The 15,010-nt window shown below is 44.7% G+C and overlaps 1 protein-coding gene across 2 annotated transcripts in view; it reads left to right on the top strand.

The window, feature by feature from the left end:
- SPHKAP (SPHK1 interactor, AKAP domain containing) overlaps window positions 1-15,010 on the top strand; it is a 456,834-nt gene that overhangs the window by 231,446 nt on the left and 210,378 nt on the right. For both annotated transcript variants that reach the window (XM_075340950.1, XM_075340952.1), the window contains exon 2: window positions 8,997-9,111. In XM_075340950.1, coding sequence (XP_075197065.1) covers window positions 8,997-9,111 — 115 coding nt within the window. The remainder of the gene's footprint in view (window positions 1-8,996; window positions 9,112-15,010) is intronic.

Below are 15,010 nucleotides of genomic sequence, written 5' to 3'. Positions count from 1 at the left end.
CGTTCCATCCGGCCGCCGCATGGGCTAAATATGTCGCATCCAGCAAAAACCGGACCGAACGCAAGGCCATGCGGCACAATCCGGCACTAATGAAAGTCTATGTGGAAAAAATGCAACCAGCGGCAAAATAAAACGGTTGCGCTTTTTTCTGCAAAGAGCCGGATTGTGCCGCACAGCAAAAAACGGATATGTGAAAGCAGCCTTAGCCATGCAATGTGCATTTAGTCATCAAGTTGTTCCGGAACGTTTAGTTCCACTGTCTTGCAGCGAGCCTCTATCCTATCTGCTACTATGCTATGCTCAAACGTGGTACAACAGAGTTGTAGTGGGCATTAATTCACTTCTAAGATATGCTGGGACTTACGGTACCTCATTGTTGAAGTTTGTATGCATTCACTACTATCTATGCAGGGACTTGTGGTACCTCAGTATTGTAGTGTGCATTTTTTCACATGAGATATTTCTGATTCTGAGGAATAATTAAAAAAAATCTCTCTTCAAACATCTCTACAAAGAGTATATCTGCTATAAAGTAGCTTGTTATAGATCTCATATGCACGACTCCATGCTTGTAAGAATTGAGTAATTGTTACGGTTTCCAGACTGACAAGAACAAAGAACAGAACATATTTGTTCACTATTTAATGATCAGTGGATGTGTTACATACAATTTATCACTCACATCTTTTATATAAACATCCATCTATGTGCGTCAATTAGGTAGCTGGTTTTCTTTGAAGTCACCTTGAAATGTCCTTTCTAAGTCAATTTTATACTGACGCTTTTATATTAGCTAAAACTAGCCAATAAAAGAAGAACAATCATTTTCTAACTGCATAGATTTTATGCCACTAAACAAATTTTATGCAGAGCTTTTATTATATCTTAAAATATAAATGGTTAAAGGGAATCTATTACCAGGTTTTTGCTATGTAAGCTGAGGGCAGCATGCTGTAAGAGTTAATAAACAAAAAGCAACTGTGCTTCTCTTATCAGTGTGTAATTGATTACATAAACTAAAGGGTTTATTGCTCTGTGATTACCATTACAGGTCTAGAAAGTCACATGCACAGCAGATATGACCCCTGCTGTGACTGACACCTCATAGTCAATGCACAATATCTATAGAGAACCTAGTATAAGCAGGGGAAGCCATCTCAGCTCTGCTGTGTTCCTGAACCTAAATTATTTGATTATTTCAGAATGTTTTCAACCTGTAATCTATGTTGTATGCCTTTGGATTCAGTATCTCCTTCCTACATTATGTTGCTGTCAGATGAGGCAGCAAGAACCTGCTGAAAGATTCCCTTTAACCCCTACCACCTCGTGCTTACCCAGGATGGAGGCTACTAAAGTGACTGTTGGAGAAGTCACCTTGCAGACAGGACAAAGTCTAGCCAACATAGAAAAGAAAAGCAGCTCAGCTCACCATAGAGGAACAGAACACATCAAAGGGTGCGGCGCACGGAAAGATTCAGGCCGGCTCCTTATGATCGTCATAAAAACCTTTGCTTTATTTGTTCCATAAATTTTTGCATTCAAGACACAGACAGCCATTTTCTTCTTTATTGCTATAGAACCTAAGTTTAGGACACCAAAAACTTCTGTGGGGGGGGGGGATTTCTAGTTTTAGTATTTGCACTATTTTTAGTCTGGTGTTAAAGACAGGTCGTAAAAAATTTCACTCAAATTGGGTGAAAACCGTGATTTTGTATTCAACCGGCTCCACAGAAAGATTTTCTGCATTTTGGCTGCATTTTTGCTGCGGTTTTGCTGCAGAATTGGTGCAGTTTGTGTTCATAAACTTCATGCAGTCCTTCCCCAGTAAAGTCTATGAGAAATCCGAAATGCTGTGCGCAGGTTGCTTCTTTTTTCCTTACAGGTTTTACTGTAGTTTTTCTGCAGCAAAAAGAAGCGGCATGTCACTTCTTTTCTGCAGGTCCTTGCGTTTTTCCCTGTGTTTTTCCATTGATAATGTTTGATAAACAAGGGACAAAAAAGCAGGCAAAAATGCATCAAAACGCGGTAAAAACGCATGCGTGTTTTGGGTGCATTTTTTCAGCCAGAGGGTGTGTTATTTTGCCTAAGAAACAAATCTGCAGTGTGCGTGTACCACCCCGCGCTCGGCTGCAGCCGAGCCGCTTGGATCCGGGCTTGTTGGTGGGTGGCTCTAGCGCCTCCGGACACAGGGTCACTTCGCTGTGAAAGGATGCTGGCGCTACGTATGGGGTTTGTAGGTAGGTGTACTGCTAGAGCCGTGTTTGAGTTCATGACGCCACCCACGGTATGTGGTGAAAGTGTAGACACCAACGCTGCAGTTATGGGGCACCTGGGGTAGATGGTTATGCAACAAGATGTTAACCCCTCCGTGGGCAGGGATGATGGCCCCGGGACCCGTTGGGGGGAGCTAGGCAGTGCAGGGCGATGCTAGGCCGGAGGGCACTCTGGTACTCACTGTTATTGACACACACAAGTTTCTGGTAAGCAAAGTTGATGGTGGTCAGTGCCCGCAGCCGGCTGCGTCTGGTCCCCCACCCGGTTCGGTGGTCTTTTCCTTTCTCCTGCACCGTGTATTGTGTATGTAGACTGCCTTCGCTTCAGTGACGGGAGTCCCATCCCCGGCGGTATGTGTGTCGGGAAAGCCCGTTTGCCCGTGGGATCTCTCTGCCTGTGCGGTGGCTTTCTATCCCCCTCTGTGGGCTGTTGTCTTCAGTCGGGACTTGGGTGGGAAAGGACCTATAGTCCAGACCTCAATCAGTAAATAACTCAGTCCAGTTGCTTCTGGACCTCGTTTCAGGGTCTGAGTACTCCCCTGTGTGATCCGGTTTCCAGTCAGTTCCCCTGGTCGGTACCGGCGGGCCACTACCCTGTCCCGATCCACCACGGTTCCACCTGGCTGTCTTCCCGACTCCTGCAGGCTAAGGCCACCGTCTGCCTCCTAGCCAAGGTGTGCGGGCTACGACCCTCACACCTGCCACTGACTTGAATCAACTCCTCAACTCCACTGACTACCACTAACTGTCTGTTTTCCTGCCTCAGGCCCTCAGAACTCCTCGGTGGGCGTGCTAACCGCCTGGCTCGCCGGTGTGTCCATTAAGCACTGAGGGAGGTGACTAGGGTTTATGTGTTTGGCTGGTGTTACCTGTGTGGGACTGGTGTTGTGCGGGGCGCTATTTGTGACTACCTGGATAGTCCAGGGCGTCACATGCGCACGTAGCCTTAAATAAATAAATAAATAAAATATAAAATATACTGTACAGTATATAAATATAAAATATACTGTATATATATATATATATATATATCTTTATCTCGATGGTTGGATAGCGGCACTTTTACTTTGGGCCCAACTAAAGGCCCCGTCACACTAAGCAACATCGCTAGCAACATCGCTGGTAACGAACAACTTTTGTGACGTTGCTAGCGATGTTGCTGTGTGTGACATCCAGCAACAACCTGGCCCCTGCTGTGAGGTCGTTGGTTGTTGCTGAATGTCCTGGGCCATTTTTTAGTTGTTGCTGTCCTGCTGTGAAGCACAGATCGCTGTGTGTGACAGCGAGACAGCAACAACTAATGTGCAGTGAGCAGGGAGCCAGCTTCTGCTGAGGCTGGTAACTAATGTAAACATCGGGTAACCAAGAAGCCCTGTCCTTGGTTACCCGATATTTACCTTTGATACCAGCCTCCCCCGCTCTCACTGCCAGTGCCGGCTCCTGCTCTGTGCACATGTAGCTAGCTGCACACATCAGGTAATTAACCCGATGTGTGCTGTAACTAGGAGAGCAAGGAGCCAGCACTAAGCAGTGTGCGCTGCTCCCTGCTCTGTGCACATTTAGCTGCAGCACACATCAGGCAATTAACCTGATGTGTGCTGTAACTAGGAGAGCAAGGAGCCAGCACTAAGCAGTGTGCGCTGCTCCCTGCTCTGTGCACATTTAGCTGCAGCACACATCGGGTTAATTAACCTGATGTGTGCTGTAACTAGGAGACTGGGGGCTGGTCACTGGTTGCTGGTGAGCTCACCAGCAACTCGTGTAGCCACGCTCCAGCGATCCCTGCCAGGTCAGGTTGCTGGTGGGATCGCTGGAGCGTCGCTTAGTGTGACATCTCACCAGCAACCTCCTAGCAACTTACCAGCGATCCCTATCGTTGTTGGGATCGCTGGTAAGTTGCTTAGTGTGACTGGACCTTTATGCCCTGTTTTTTAGGTGCCATGACCTATCAGTTTAAGGTACCGTCACACTAAACAACTTACTAGCGATCCCAACAACGATACAACCTGATAGGGATCGCTGGTAAGTTGCTCGGAGGTTGCTGGTGAGAGGTCACACAGTCAGACGCTCCAGCGATCCCACCAGCAACCTGACCTGGCAGGGATCGCTGGAGCATCGGTACACGGGTTTCTGGTGAGCAGTCACACAGGCAGATCTCACCAGCAACCAGTGACCAGCCCCCAGCGACGCACTGAAGCGATGCTGCGCTTGGTAACTAAGGTAAATATCGGGTAACCAACCCGATATTTACCTTAGTTACCAGCGCACGCAGCAACACGTGCAGAGAGCAGGGAGCAGCGCACACCGCTTAGCGCTGGCTCCCTGCTCTCCTAGTTACAGCACACATCGGGTTAATTACCCGATGTGTGCTGCAGCTACATGTGCACAGAGCAGGGAGCAGCGCACACCGCTTAGCGCTGGCTCCCTGCTCTCCTAGTTACAGCACACATCGGGTTAATTACCCGATGTGTGCTGCAGCTACATGTGCACAGAGCAGGGAGCAGCGCACACCGCTTAGCGCTGGATCCTTGCTCTCCTAGTTACAGCACACATTGGGTTAATTACCGATGTTTACTCTGCTACACGTGCACAGAGCAGGAGCCGGCACTGACAGCGTGAGAGCGGCGGAGGCTGGTAACGAAGGTAAATATCGGGTAACCAAGGACAGGGCTTCTTGGTTACCCGCTGTTTACCGTGGTTACCAGCCTCCGCAGAAGCCGGCTCCTTTAGTTGTTGCTGTCTCGCTGTCACACACAGCGATGTGTGCTTCACAGCGGCACAGCAACAACTAAAAAATGGCCCAGGACATTCAGCAACAACCAACGACCTCACAGCAGGGGCCAGGTTGTTGCTGGATGTCACACACAGCGACATCGCTAGCAACGTCACAAAAGTTGTCCATCAGCAGCGATGTTGCTAGCGATGTTGCTTAGTGTGACGGGGCCTTTACCCACCAGCAGGAAGTTTTCAGTTTGACTGACACCAGCATTAGTGGCTAGGAGAACAATTACTGACAGATAACAGAAGATATGTACAGAGTATTCTTGAGATGTGATCACACATGAGGACGATATTTTGAACACAGAATTTACACCATTGCATAGGTAATTGAGATAGATTTTCCTGGTGAGGAGAAAATGCGATTTTCTTAATATTGTGTACTGGTTAGGTTACCTGGGGCGTGTCTGAGACATGGGCATGAGAGAACTTGTAGATAAATAACAGGCGAATAGCCCGATCTAGATGAAGACTTTCCTCTAATGATCTCATTATAACATGAAGAATGTACGGTACTTTTTTTTCTGCAAGTTTTGTAATCTTACCCAGCTTATGTTCTACTGCAGCCTTATATCACCTAAAGTGGAGCTTTCACCATGTTTAGCATGTTACCCTGGCCACATCATAGAATAATGCCTGCAGAGCTGAGTAATATGTCGTTTTCATTTTTTAATTGCTCCTCTCCATTGCGATATATACGGAGATATTATCTTGTACAGTTTAGGCTATAATGTATGTTAAATCCAAAGGGCATTATCAGATATATTTCTATGGGGGTGTGCACTTTTTCTCCTGCAGGAGGCTGACCAATCATAGGCAGACAGGAACATACAGGGTCAAAAAGAACACGCCCCAACAATAGCTTAAAGCAGGTTTCTCAGTGTGAGACATGTAATGACAGAGAATCCGTTCTTCTCATTAGTCTTACTTCAGAGCTCTGTGCAATTACCAAGTTCCAAGGCCAGAGCAGAGATGAGTGACTACATTCACCATTCAGCTTTCATCCTAATTTCATGGCAGTCAGTGTCAGTAGAGCTAACCACACTGTGAGGGGAAAGCTGCTAGAAGTGTTTGCTATGAGATAAAGTAAGATGAAAGGTGTATGTAGTCACACTTATCTTTGCTCTACTCCAGACACATTGCAAGCACACACAGTGAGATCAGCAAGAGAGCAGGCCTGTCTGTCATTACATGTCTCAAACAGGAGGAACCTGCTCTAAGCTATTTTGGGTGCATATTCTTTGTTCTCCTGCACGCTACTGCCTGCTTTTGATCTGTCAACATTATGCAGGGAAGGAATAGATGCCCCTCAAACCAAATCTTTGGTACAACCCCCTTGGACTTACCATAAATATATATAAGCTAATATCTCCACAACAGAGAGGATAAATTAAGAAATAAAAACAATGATTTACTGAGCACTGTAGCTAGTACTCCATGATGTGGCCAGTTTAATGCTTAACATGCTCATACTGGTGAAGATCCTTTTAATGAGAATCAGTCACTAGGTATTTGCCACCCAAACTGAATGCAGCATAATGTACAGACAGATACCCTGATTCCAGTGATGTGTCTCTTGCTACTTGCTATAGTTTTGATAAAAGAACAGTTGTTTTTTTTTTAGAAGGAGTTCATCACTAGAGGACTACAAAGCTTGCTGTCATGTAGTCCCCCATATTCATGAGCTCTGTGTTACCCGCCCCCACCATTGATTCACTGCTTTTTAAGTACACTGTAAATGGGTAGAAAGCTGCCAATCAGTGGTATGGGCAGAATTATACAGAGTTCAGCATCCATTGAATTGCCAGATCTGCAGTAGATAAAACAGTGATTTATCAAAATGACAGGAAGAAGCTTAGTAAGTGACACATCACTGGAATCAGGGTCTCTGCCCCTGTATAATGCTATTCTCAGATGGGGTAGCAAAAACCTGGTAATTCTCTTCTGTTAAAATATTTGGCCCTCACTTAATTTCTTCTATAATGATTCAATTGAGAGCATCCAACTAGTTTTAATATAGGATAAAAAAGATAACACAATATGAAACTTTCCAATAATTGCACTTACTGAATATAAACATCATTCAAAAATGACATCATCATGTGAAAAAACAATAATAACAGTAAGTTTACGTTATGGATAATTTTTGCAGATTAGATTTTGCATTTAGAAAGGAAAAGGATATGAAAAAACGTTTTTGCCAACATATATATAGCCTTAAAGTCAATAACGTTCTTAATTATTATTAGGATATTATATTAGTTCGTGTTAGATTATTGCATAGTTATCTTGTGTGTATGTACATAGACTAATGCCGGCGTCACACGCAACGATATATCGGGAGATATGTCGTTGGGGTCACGTCGTTAGTGACGCACATCCGGCATCGTGTGACATATCGTACCGTGTGACACCTCGGAACGACTGTGAACGAGCAAAAATACTCACCTTATCGTTGCTCGTTGACACGTCGTTCATTTTCAAAAAGTCGGGCCTCCTTCTGTGCTCCGGTTGTTCATTGTTCCCGAGGCAGCACACATCGCTCCGTGTTATACCATGGGAACGACGAACACAGCTTACCTGCATCCCGCCGGCAATGCGGAAGGAAGGAGGTGGGAGGGATGTTACGTCTCACTCATCTCCGCCCCTGCACTTCTATTGGTCGGCCGCTGTGTGACGTCGCTGTGACGCCGAACGTCCCTCCCCCTTCAGGAAGTGGATGTTCGCCGCCCACAGCGACATCACTCAGCAGATAAGTACATGTGATGGGGGTTCACGACTTTGTGCGCCACGGGCAACTAATTGCTCGTGACGCACAAACGACGGGGGCGGGTACAATCGCTCGTGCGATCGCACAATAGATCGTCCCGTGTGACACTAGCATAACTTACACCTTATACATGGAGCTTTTATGAGTTCTTCTGGTCATTTAGCTCCTTATCTATAGAGACCATCAAGTAAAAATAGCTTAGAACTGAATGTTTCTACTTTTTTAGGAATACATTACTTTATTAAACCAATTTACCATTGTATTACACTGAACCATGAGTCGAGAATCTAATTAACTGCGAATTTTTCAGATACATCTGGCACATTCATTTTTAGATCATGAAACAATCGGTTGCTGTAGAATAAGAAAATAAATTGTAAAAGTAAATCAGTATCTAATTGTATTATAAAAAAAATGGGACAAGGGATTATATTTTGTGTTTCTCAATAAACCAAATCTACTTAAATTCTATCTACAGCTGAATTCCAGGACAGCAGCAAATGACTGGAATAGGCTGTATAATTCTGTCACAAAAGTTGTGGCAAAAATGCTGTTATTACTGCAGCTTTTAAGGTTTGGCGTCTGCTAAATCATTATAACTGTGTGGAAATGTAGACTCATCAAATTAGCAAGGCTGTGCGCTTTTAAAGGGAGTCTGTCAGCAGGTTTTTGCTATGTAATCTGAGGACAATATGCTGTAGAGGTTAAAAAACAAAAATCAACTATGCCTCACTTATAAAACTGTGTGCTTTGTTTCCTTAAACAAAAGGATTTATCACCTAGTGGTTATTATTGCAGGACTATAAGTCACGCGCATGTGAGTCTGTCACGCCCATTCCTGTGATTGACTCCTCAATGTACAATCTCTATAGAGAGTCTGGTGTGGGTGGAACAGGTCTCTCAGCTCTGCTACATGGCTAAAACTAAAAATTCTGATTGTGTCAGAACGGCTGCAGCCAGTAATCTAAGTGATACATCACTGGATTCAGAGTCTCTTTGCCTACATGATGCCGCTCTAAGATGAGGTAGCAAAACCTGCTGACAGATTCCCTCTAAGGTCACATCATATGCTTTTTCAGTAGAAGGCTCTTCATTTGTGATATGCAGCATAATGGTAGTATGTGTATTAGACAGGTTGACACCTTTGTTGAATTGGTTTTATTGTATTTTAACAGTTGTGACCTGGCAGCCATGTATGGACCCGTGGACAAGCATGGGAGCAGTGGGGGTAACAGCATCAATGACACATCAACCAGTAACCTGGGAAGTTCCATCACAGCATGCAAAAAGGTATAGTAAACCTATATTTGACATGTTTGTTATAAGGTTTTTCCTATTTTATGTAAATAAGGTTCATTCATTCATACTGCATTTTTCATTGTTCAAAGAAACCTGGCAAGTTCCCTAGTTTTCCTCATCCACTACTATAGAAGTATGAATTCAGATTTCTTTAATCTGATAAATTGTTGGATGTGGATTACTAATGCTGCAATCTGTGAAAAACGTACTTTTATCCCGCAGCTTTACATATACTAATGAGGCAGGACTAGTCCAGCAGTGCATCTTCTCCACAAGACTATTCCTGCCTTGCATCGTCTGATTGTGGCTCTCTAGGTGTGATTGACAGCTTGTGCGACGCCCTGACAAAATCAGGGTGTCACAGATGACTGCACCCCTCTTCTAGGTGCAGGAGTCCCTCCTCTTTGGTCCTCCATCAAAATTCCCATCCTGGTGCACATCAGCCAGCCAAGCCTAGTCACCCACCATTACAATAGGGACACATCAGTGGGTGGTGACAAGCAGATGCGCCCACCTAGGGGTTCTGAGGTGTAATGGGAGGGGCCAGAGCCAGTTGGAGTCAGACAGTCAGTGTGTAGAGTCAGAGAGTGATGGTTGACAGGAGTTGGAGCTCCTGGGCGACCAGAAGAGCTGACAGTGGACTAGGTGGCAGTCAGTGGACAAGGCCACAGGTGACGGAGATCCGGTCGGTCGCGGGAGACATTAACCGGGGACCGGGGCAGGATTGTAGCCCGCCGGTGCTGACTGTGGGAATCCGGTCCGGAGCCGTGCACAGACAGGGTACCTGGACCCTAGGGCGAGGAGTAGCTGCAAGCCCCTTTCCAATTAACCAGCTGGGGACAAGGTTTCAGGTCTTGTCCCACAGGAGGCCCAGATAGAGCGAGACAGAAGCCCAACGAGGGGGATAGGGCTCCGCAATTGCCTGATAAGATCTCACTGGTCAGTTCTCGCGGGCCACAGCTCCCAGAGGACAAAAACACAGTGAGTGGACTTCCCCTACACAGAGTAGTCAGAATAACAATCTTAAACACAAGGTGCAGGAGGAAGGGCCCTTGTTCCACCGTACTGGGGTGCGGGATCCGAGTGCACCCTCCAAAGGCGACTGGCCACTGGCAGTTTGGTTTACCACCTGGACTCTGTGTGAAATCATTTCAGGAACTGTGAGTACACCAACACCATCCAGTCCAACCCTGCAGGTTGTCCCCTGCCACACTGTTCCAACTGTAACGGGGTCCTGGGTCAACACCTCCCCTACCCGTGGAGGGGATAACATCCAGCTGCCCCACTCCATCAGGCCCGTGCACCATCTCCAGTGTCCCAAAATCACCGCATACTATGGGTGGCGTCACTGACAAACCTTCCCTATACTTTTAAAAAAAACCTTTTTCACTTGTGGGCGACGGATGGGCGCTCAGGCCCGGATCCAGCTTCCTCTCGAGCCACCGCAACGACTTCGGATCCGAGCGTCTTGAGCAGCCCCCCTGTTGTGGTCTGTCCCCCGCCCGCAACACTTGCAATAGAGTCCTACCTGTTATGATCCGGAACTATGGAAGACCATCATAACTCTTTGGTAAAAGGTGACAAAAGCATTGGCAACTAATCTGGCCGCCATCACCTTACTAACAATCAACACTAGAAGTAGCCGAGGGGTGAACTAACATCCTGTGCACCGCGAACTCAGCCGGAGAACTAGCTATCCTAAAGGAAGGAAAGATGAATAACTCTCTGCCTCAGAAAATAGATAAAGAATAGCCAGCCCCTCACATTCAAAGACTGCGGTGATATAGGAAAACACAATACACAGATAGATGATAGGATTAGCAAAAGGTGAGGCCCCCACTGACTAAAATAGGAAAGGACAGGAAAGAGGCTGATGGTGGCCAGAGAAAAACCCTGCAAAATTCCAAATTCCTGATAGTACAAAAAGGCCCTCAGATCGCACGATCTGCACTCCGTCCTATACCAGGCGCTCTTGTCATACCAATGAAGAGAAAACAAAAATCATTACAAATTCAAAAAGCCACAAACACATGGACTTATAGGAGCTATACTCCAAACAAAACTGCAGGGAGTTTCCCAGCTAAGCAACTGAGAGGGAAAATCCCTGCATGCAAATAAACTGAAAACAACCACAGCAAATGACAAACTCAGATAAGAGTAAAAGAAGCAAACAACAAATAAAGAGCAAAGCACTTATCTGGGGTAGATGTGGTGTGGAGCAGAATGAAGCAGGCTGGTGAACAAAGAACAGCTGACATCCGGCATAGCCTGCTATCAGACCAGGATTTAAATAAGCAGAGAGTTAGCAATGGAAACACCCATTGCTCAACACACCTGGTCTATGTCCAAACCATTCCTGGCCACAAGAGGGAGCCTCCCAGCAGCCAAAGCATAACTGACATTCACAACACCTACCATAATGAGTCTTGTATGCAGGCTGTCAATCACCTCAGTGTGCCAACCCTGGTCATCCTCTGATGTGACGAGGCTGGTGCACAGTGGTCAGAGTGCTGATCAGGTCTGACCAGGCTTTTTGTGGTGTTAATAATGAAATGAAAAAGGAAAAACAAAGAAACAAATGGTTTGTAATGCCAGTTGGGTTATTCGGCCTGGATATGGTTGGGCACTGTGGAAGATCCCCTGGAGTTAAGTGGTGATGAACAGTGCCAGAGGTTTATCTCCTCTCCCTCCCAACTAGGGCTGGCACTGGGGGAAGTTGGAGCAAGAATGGTGAAGCTGGGAAAAATCAGGCAGAGACAGTGCAGTGAGGTTTTACCTTTTACTGAAGCTCTGTAAACAATTCCAAAAGATTCCATACAGCTCACAGTAACATGTCAGTCTGACCTACCTGACGAGAGTTCAGTTTTCTGCTGTGATGTAGTGTAGTCTTCCCGCTGCTAATTCTCTTCCTGGGAAAATGTTTTTTGGAGTCCAGGGATTCCAAGAAAAACCAAGTACCGGACCTATGATACCTTCCAGCAAGCAAGCAATTTGAATCCTATTGGAACACTTACTTTTCCTTGCAGCAGTCTCCAGATTCTATGCAACTGCTGATCTCCTGGGTAATTCATTTTACTATTCCTTATAAAAAGGATCCAAGCAGTCTCTCAGTTTCCCACTGACTCTGAAAGTCTAGGTGGCCTAGGGACTGATACCCCGCCTCATTGCAGCTAGTCCCTTCAGAGGGATCACAGCACCTCTTTCATGGATTGTCATGGAGTGTTTTTCATAGACCCATTGACTTTGGCAAGTTTGATCCATGACTCGAATGATAAATGGACATATCAGATGATTGAGTCACAAAAAACTACAGATATGAGAACAGCCCCATACACTGTAACGGGTACTTAGACTCTATCCTATACCCTTTCTGTAAAATTATGCAGACCATTCTAATAGTACAAAGAATAATGATATTTTATTGTATTACAGAAATCCAGTTAAAAACCTCTAAACAGAGGCGAATATAGGTTGTCCGCCACCCGGGGCAAAAATTCTGTTTGTCCTCCCCTCATGCGGTTTGAGTAGTCGTCATGTGCCCACCCCCTCCCCCTCTTTCATATGCAATTTGCACACTTACAGCCATCTGCCGGCGAACTTATCTTCATAATTCTCTCAGTGTTCAGTGGAAAACTACAGCTCCTGCTCCAAAGAGAGAAGCAGGAAGAATGTCATGTGACATATAGCAAGCAGAGCTGAATCCTACAGTGAGTATATTACATGCTGTTAGGATTTGGCAGGCTACAGTGTTTCATTTAATAAATAAAAGGCTTATCCAAGTTTGTGATGAAATTCTGCAGTTACTATAGATGACTACAGACTTCTGAATTCTTACAGCACACACCAGCGGCAAGAGTGGATGGTCATGTGAGTGGAAGAATGCAATTTGCATACTTTCGGCCACATTTTGACTAGACATGTCTGGCCTCACTCAATTCACTTGTATTGCGTGAGACCAGGCATGTCTTGTTGGCATGTAAGTTTCATAGGCGTGCTTTTGTGACTTCCCACTCTCACTACCGGCACCAGAGACTCCTGACAATGTGCAGTGCGTGCTCTGTGAGAATTCAGAAGTCTTCAGTCACATAGAGTGACAGTAGACTTTCATCAAAAACTTGGATACCCCTTTAATGCTCCTAACATAAATAAAAACATCGTAGCTCTTAACTTGTAGGACGGCGCAATACTTTATTAACATAGCCATATACAGCATAATCTTACAAGTTACGAATTGTTATATGTGCACAGGAGCAGAAGTAATAAGATTATATCACCAGAAATACAGTATCACAACCCTCATCAGTACAAAAATACATCACCATAAACAACATCAGTACATGGTACATAAATTATAATGTCGTACCCATATACATTTCTATTGCATGAACCTACAACTCCCAGTAAGTCCTCAACAAGGAGATACTGGGAGTTGTTATCAGTCATCATCAGACTGCAATATGGGGAGATAAGGTATGCACACCAGTGACTATGGAAGGGGAATACATGTAATAGCAGAAACTGCTGTGTGAATACTGACATGAAAAATTCAATAGCTATTTGTAAGAATGAAATGTGAAAAATGGAACCTGCATTACTGCCATGAATATATGAATAAAGAGAAATTTAGCTACTGAATTGATCAATGCAATAGAGCCCCAACACTACGCCAAAGTATTTCTCTACGTTGGGGTCCCTAGCTTGTATGTGTCCTCTCATGCAGTTAAAAAACTTACCGTGTATGGGAAGCGGAGACCCAGGCTATATATACGATGTGGATTGGCAATAGGTGTGTATGGGGAGGGTTCACAAACGAAAAAAAGTTTCTGCTATTACATGTATTCCCCTTCCATAGTCACTGGTGTGCATACCTTATCTCCCCATAGTGATGTTTTTTAGGTTTTTTGCACCCAGTTCAGACATAGAATGGAGTTCCAAACGTTATTCCTTAATGTTAGTAGTATTTCGTTTGTGAACCCTCCCCATACACACCTATTGCCAATCCACATCGTATATATAGCCTGGGTCTCCGCTTCCCATACACGGTAAGTTTTTTAACTGCATGAGAGGACACATACAAGCTAGGGACCCCAACGTAGAGAAATACTTTGGCGTAGTGTTGGGGCTCTATTGCATTGATCAATTCAGTAGCTAAACTTCTCTTTATTCATATATTCATGGCAGTAATGCAGGTTCCATTTTTCACATTTCATTCTTACAAATAGCTATTGAATTTTTCATGTCAGTATTCACACAGCAGTTTCTGCTATTACATGTATTCCCCTTCCATAGTCACTGGTGTGCATACCTTATCTCCCCATAGTGATGTTTTTTAGGTTTTTTGCACCCAGTTCAGACATAGAATGGAGTTCCAAACGTTATTCCTTAATGTTAGTAGTTTTTCGTTTGTGAACCCTCCCCATACACACCTATTGCCAATCCACATCGTATATATAGCCTGGGTCTCCGCTTCCCATACACGGTAAGTTTTTTAACTGCATGAGAGGACACATACAAGCTAGGGACCCCAACGTAGAGAAATACTTTGGCGTAGTGTTGGGGCTCTATTGCATTGATCAATTCAGTAGCTAAATTTCTCTTTATTCATATATTCATGGCAGTAATGCAGGTTCCATTTTTCACATTTCATTCTTACAAATAGCTATTGAATTTTTCATGTCAGTATTCACACAGCAGTTTCTGCTATTACATGTATTCCCCTTCCATAGTCACTGGTGTGCATACCTTATCTCCCCATAGTGATGTTTTTTAGGTTTTTTGCACCCAGTTCAGACATAGAATGGAGTTCCAAACGTTATTCCTTAATATCATCAGACTGCAGACATTACATGAACCACAGTACTGATGAGAATTATTCAGTATCACAAATAAA

The sequence above is a fragment of the Anomaloglossus baeobatrachus genome, chromosome 3, assembly GCF_048569485.1.
Source record: "Anomaloglossus baeobatrachus isolate aAnoBae1 chromosome 3, aAnoBae1.hap1, whole genome shotgun sequence".
NCBI classification, from domain to species: domain Eukaryota; kingdom Metazoa; phylum Chordata; class Amphibia; order Anura; family Aromobatidae; genus Anomaloglossus; species Anomaloglossus baeobatrachus.
This window is presented reverse-complemented; position numbering and strand designations above follow the sequence as displayed.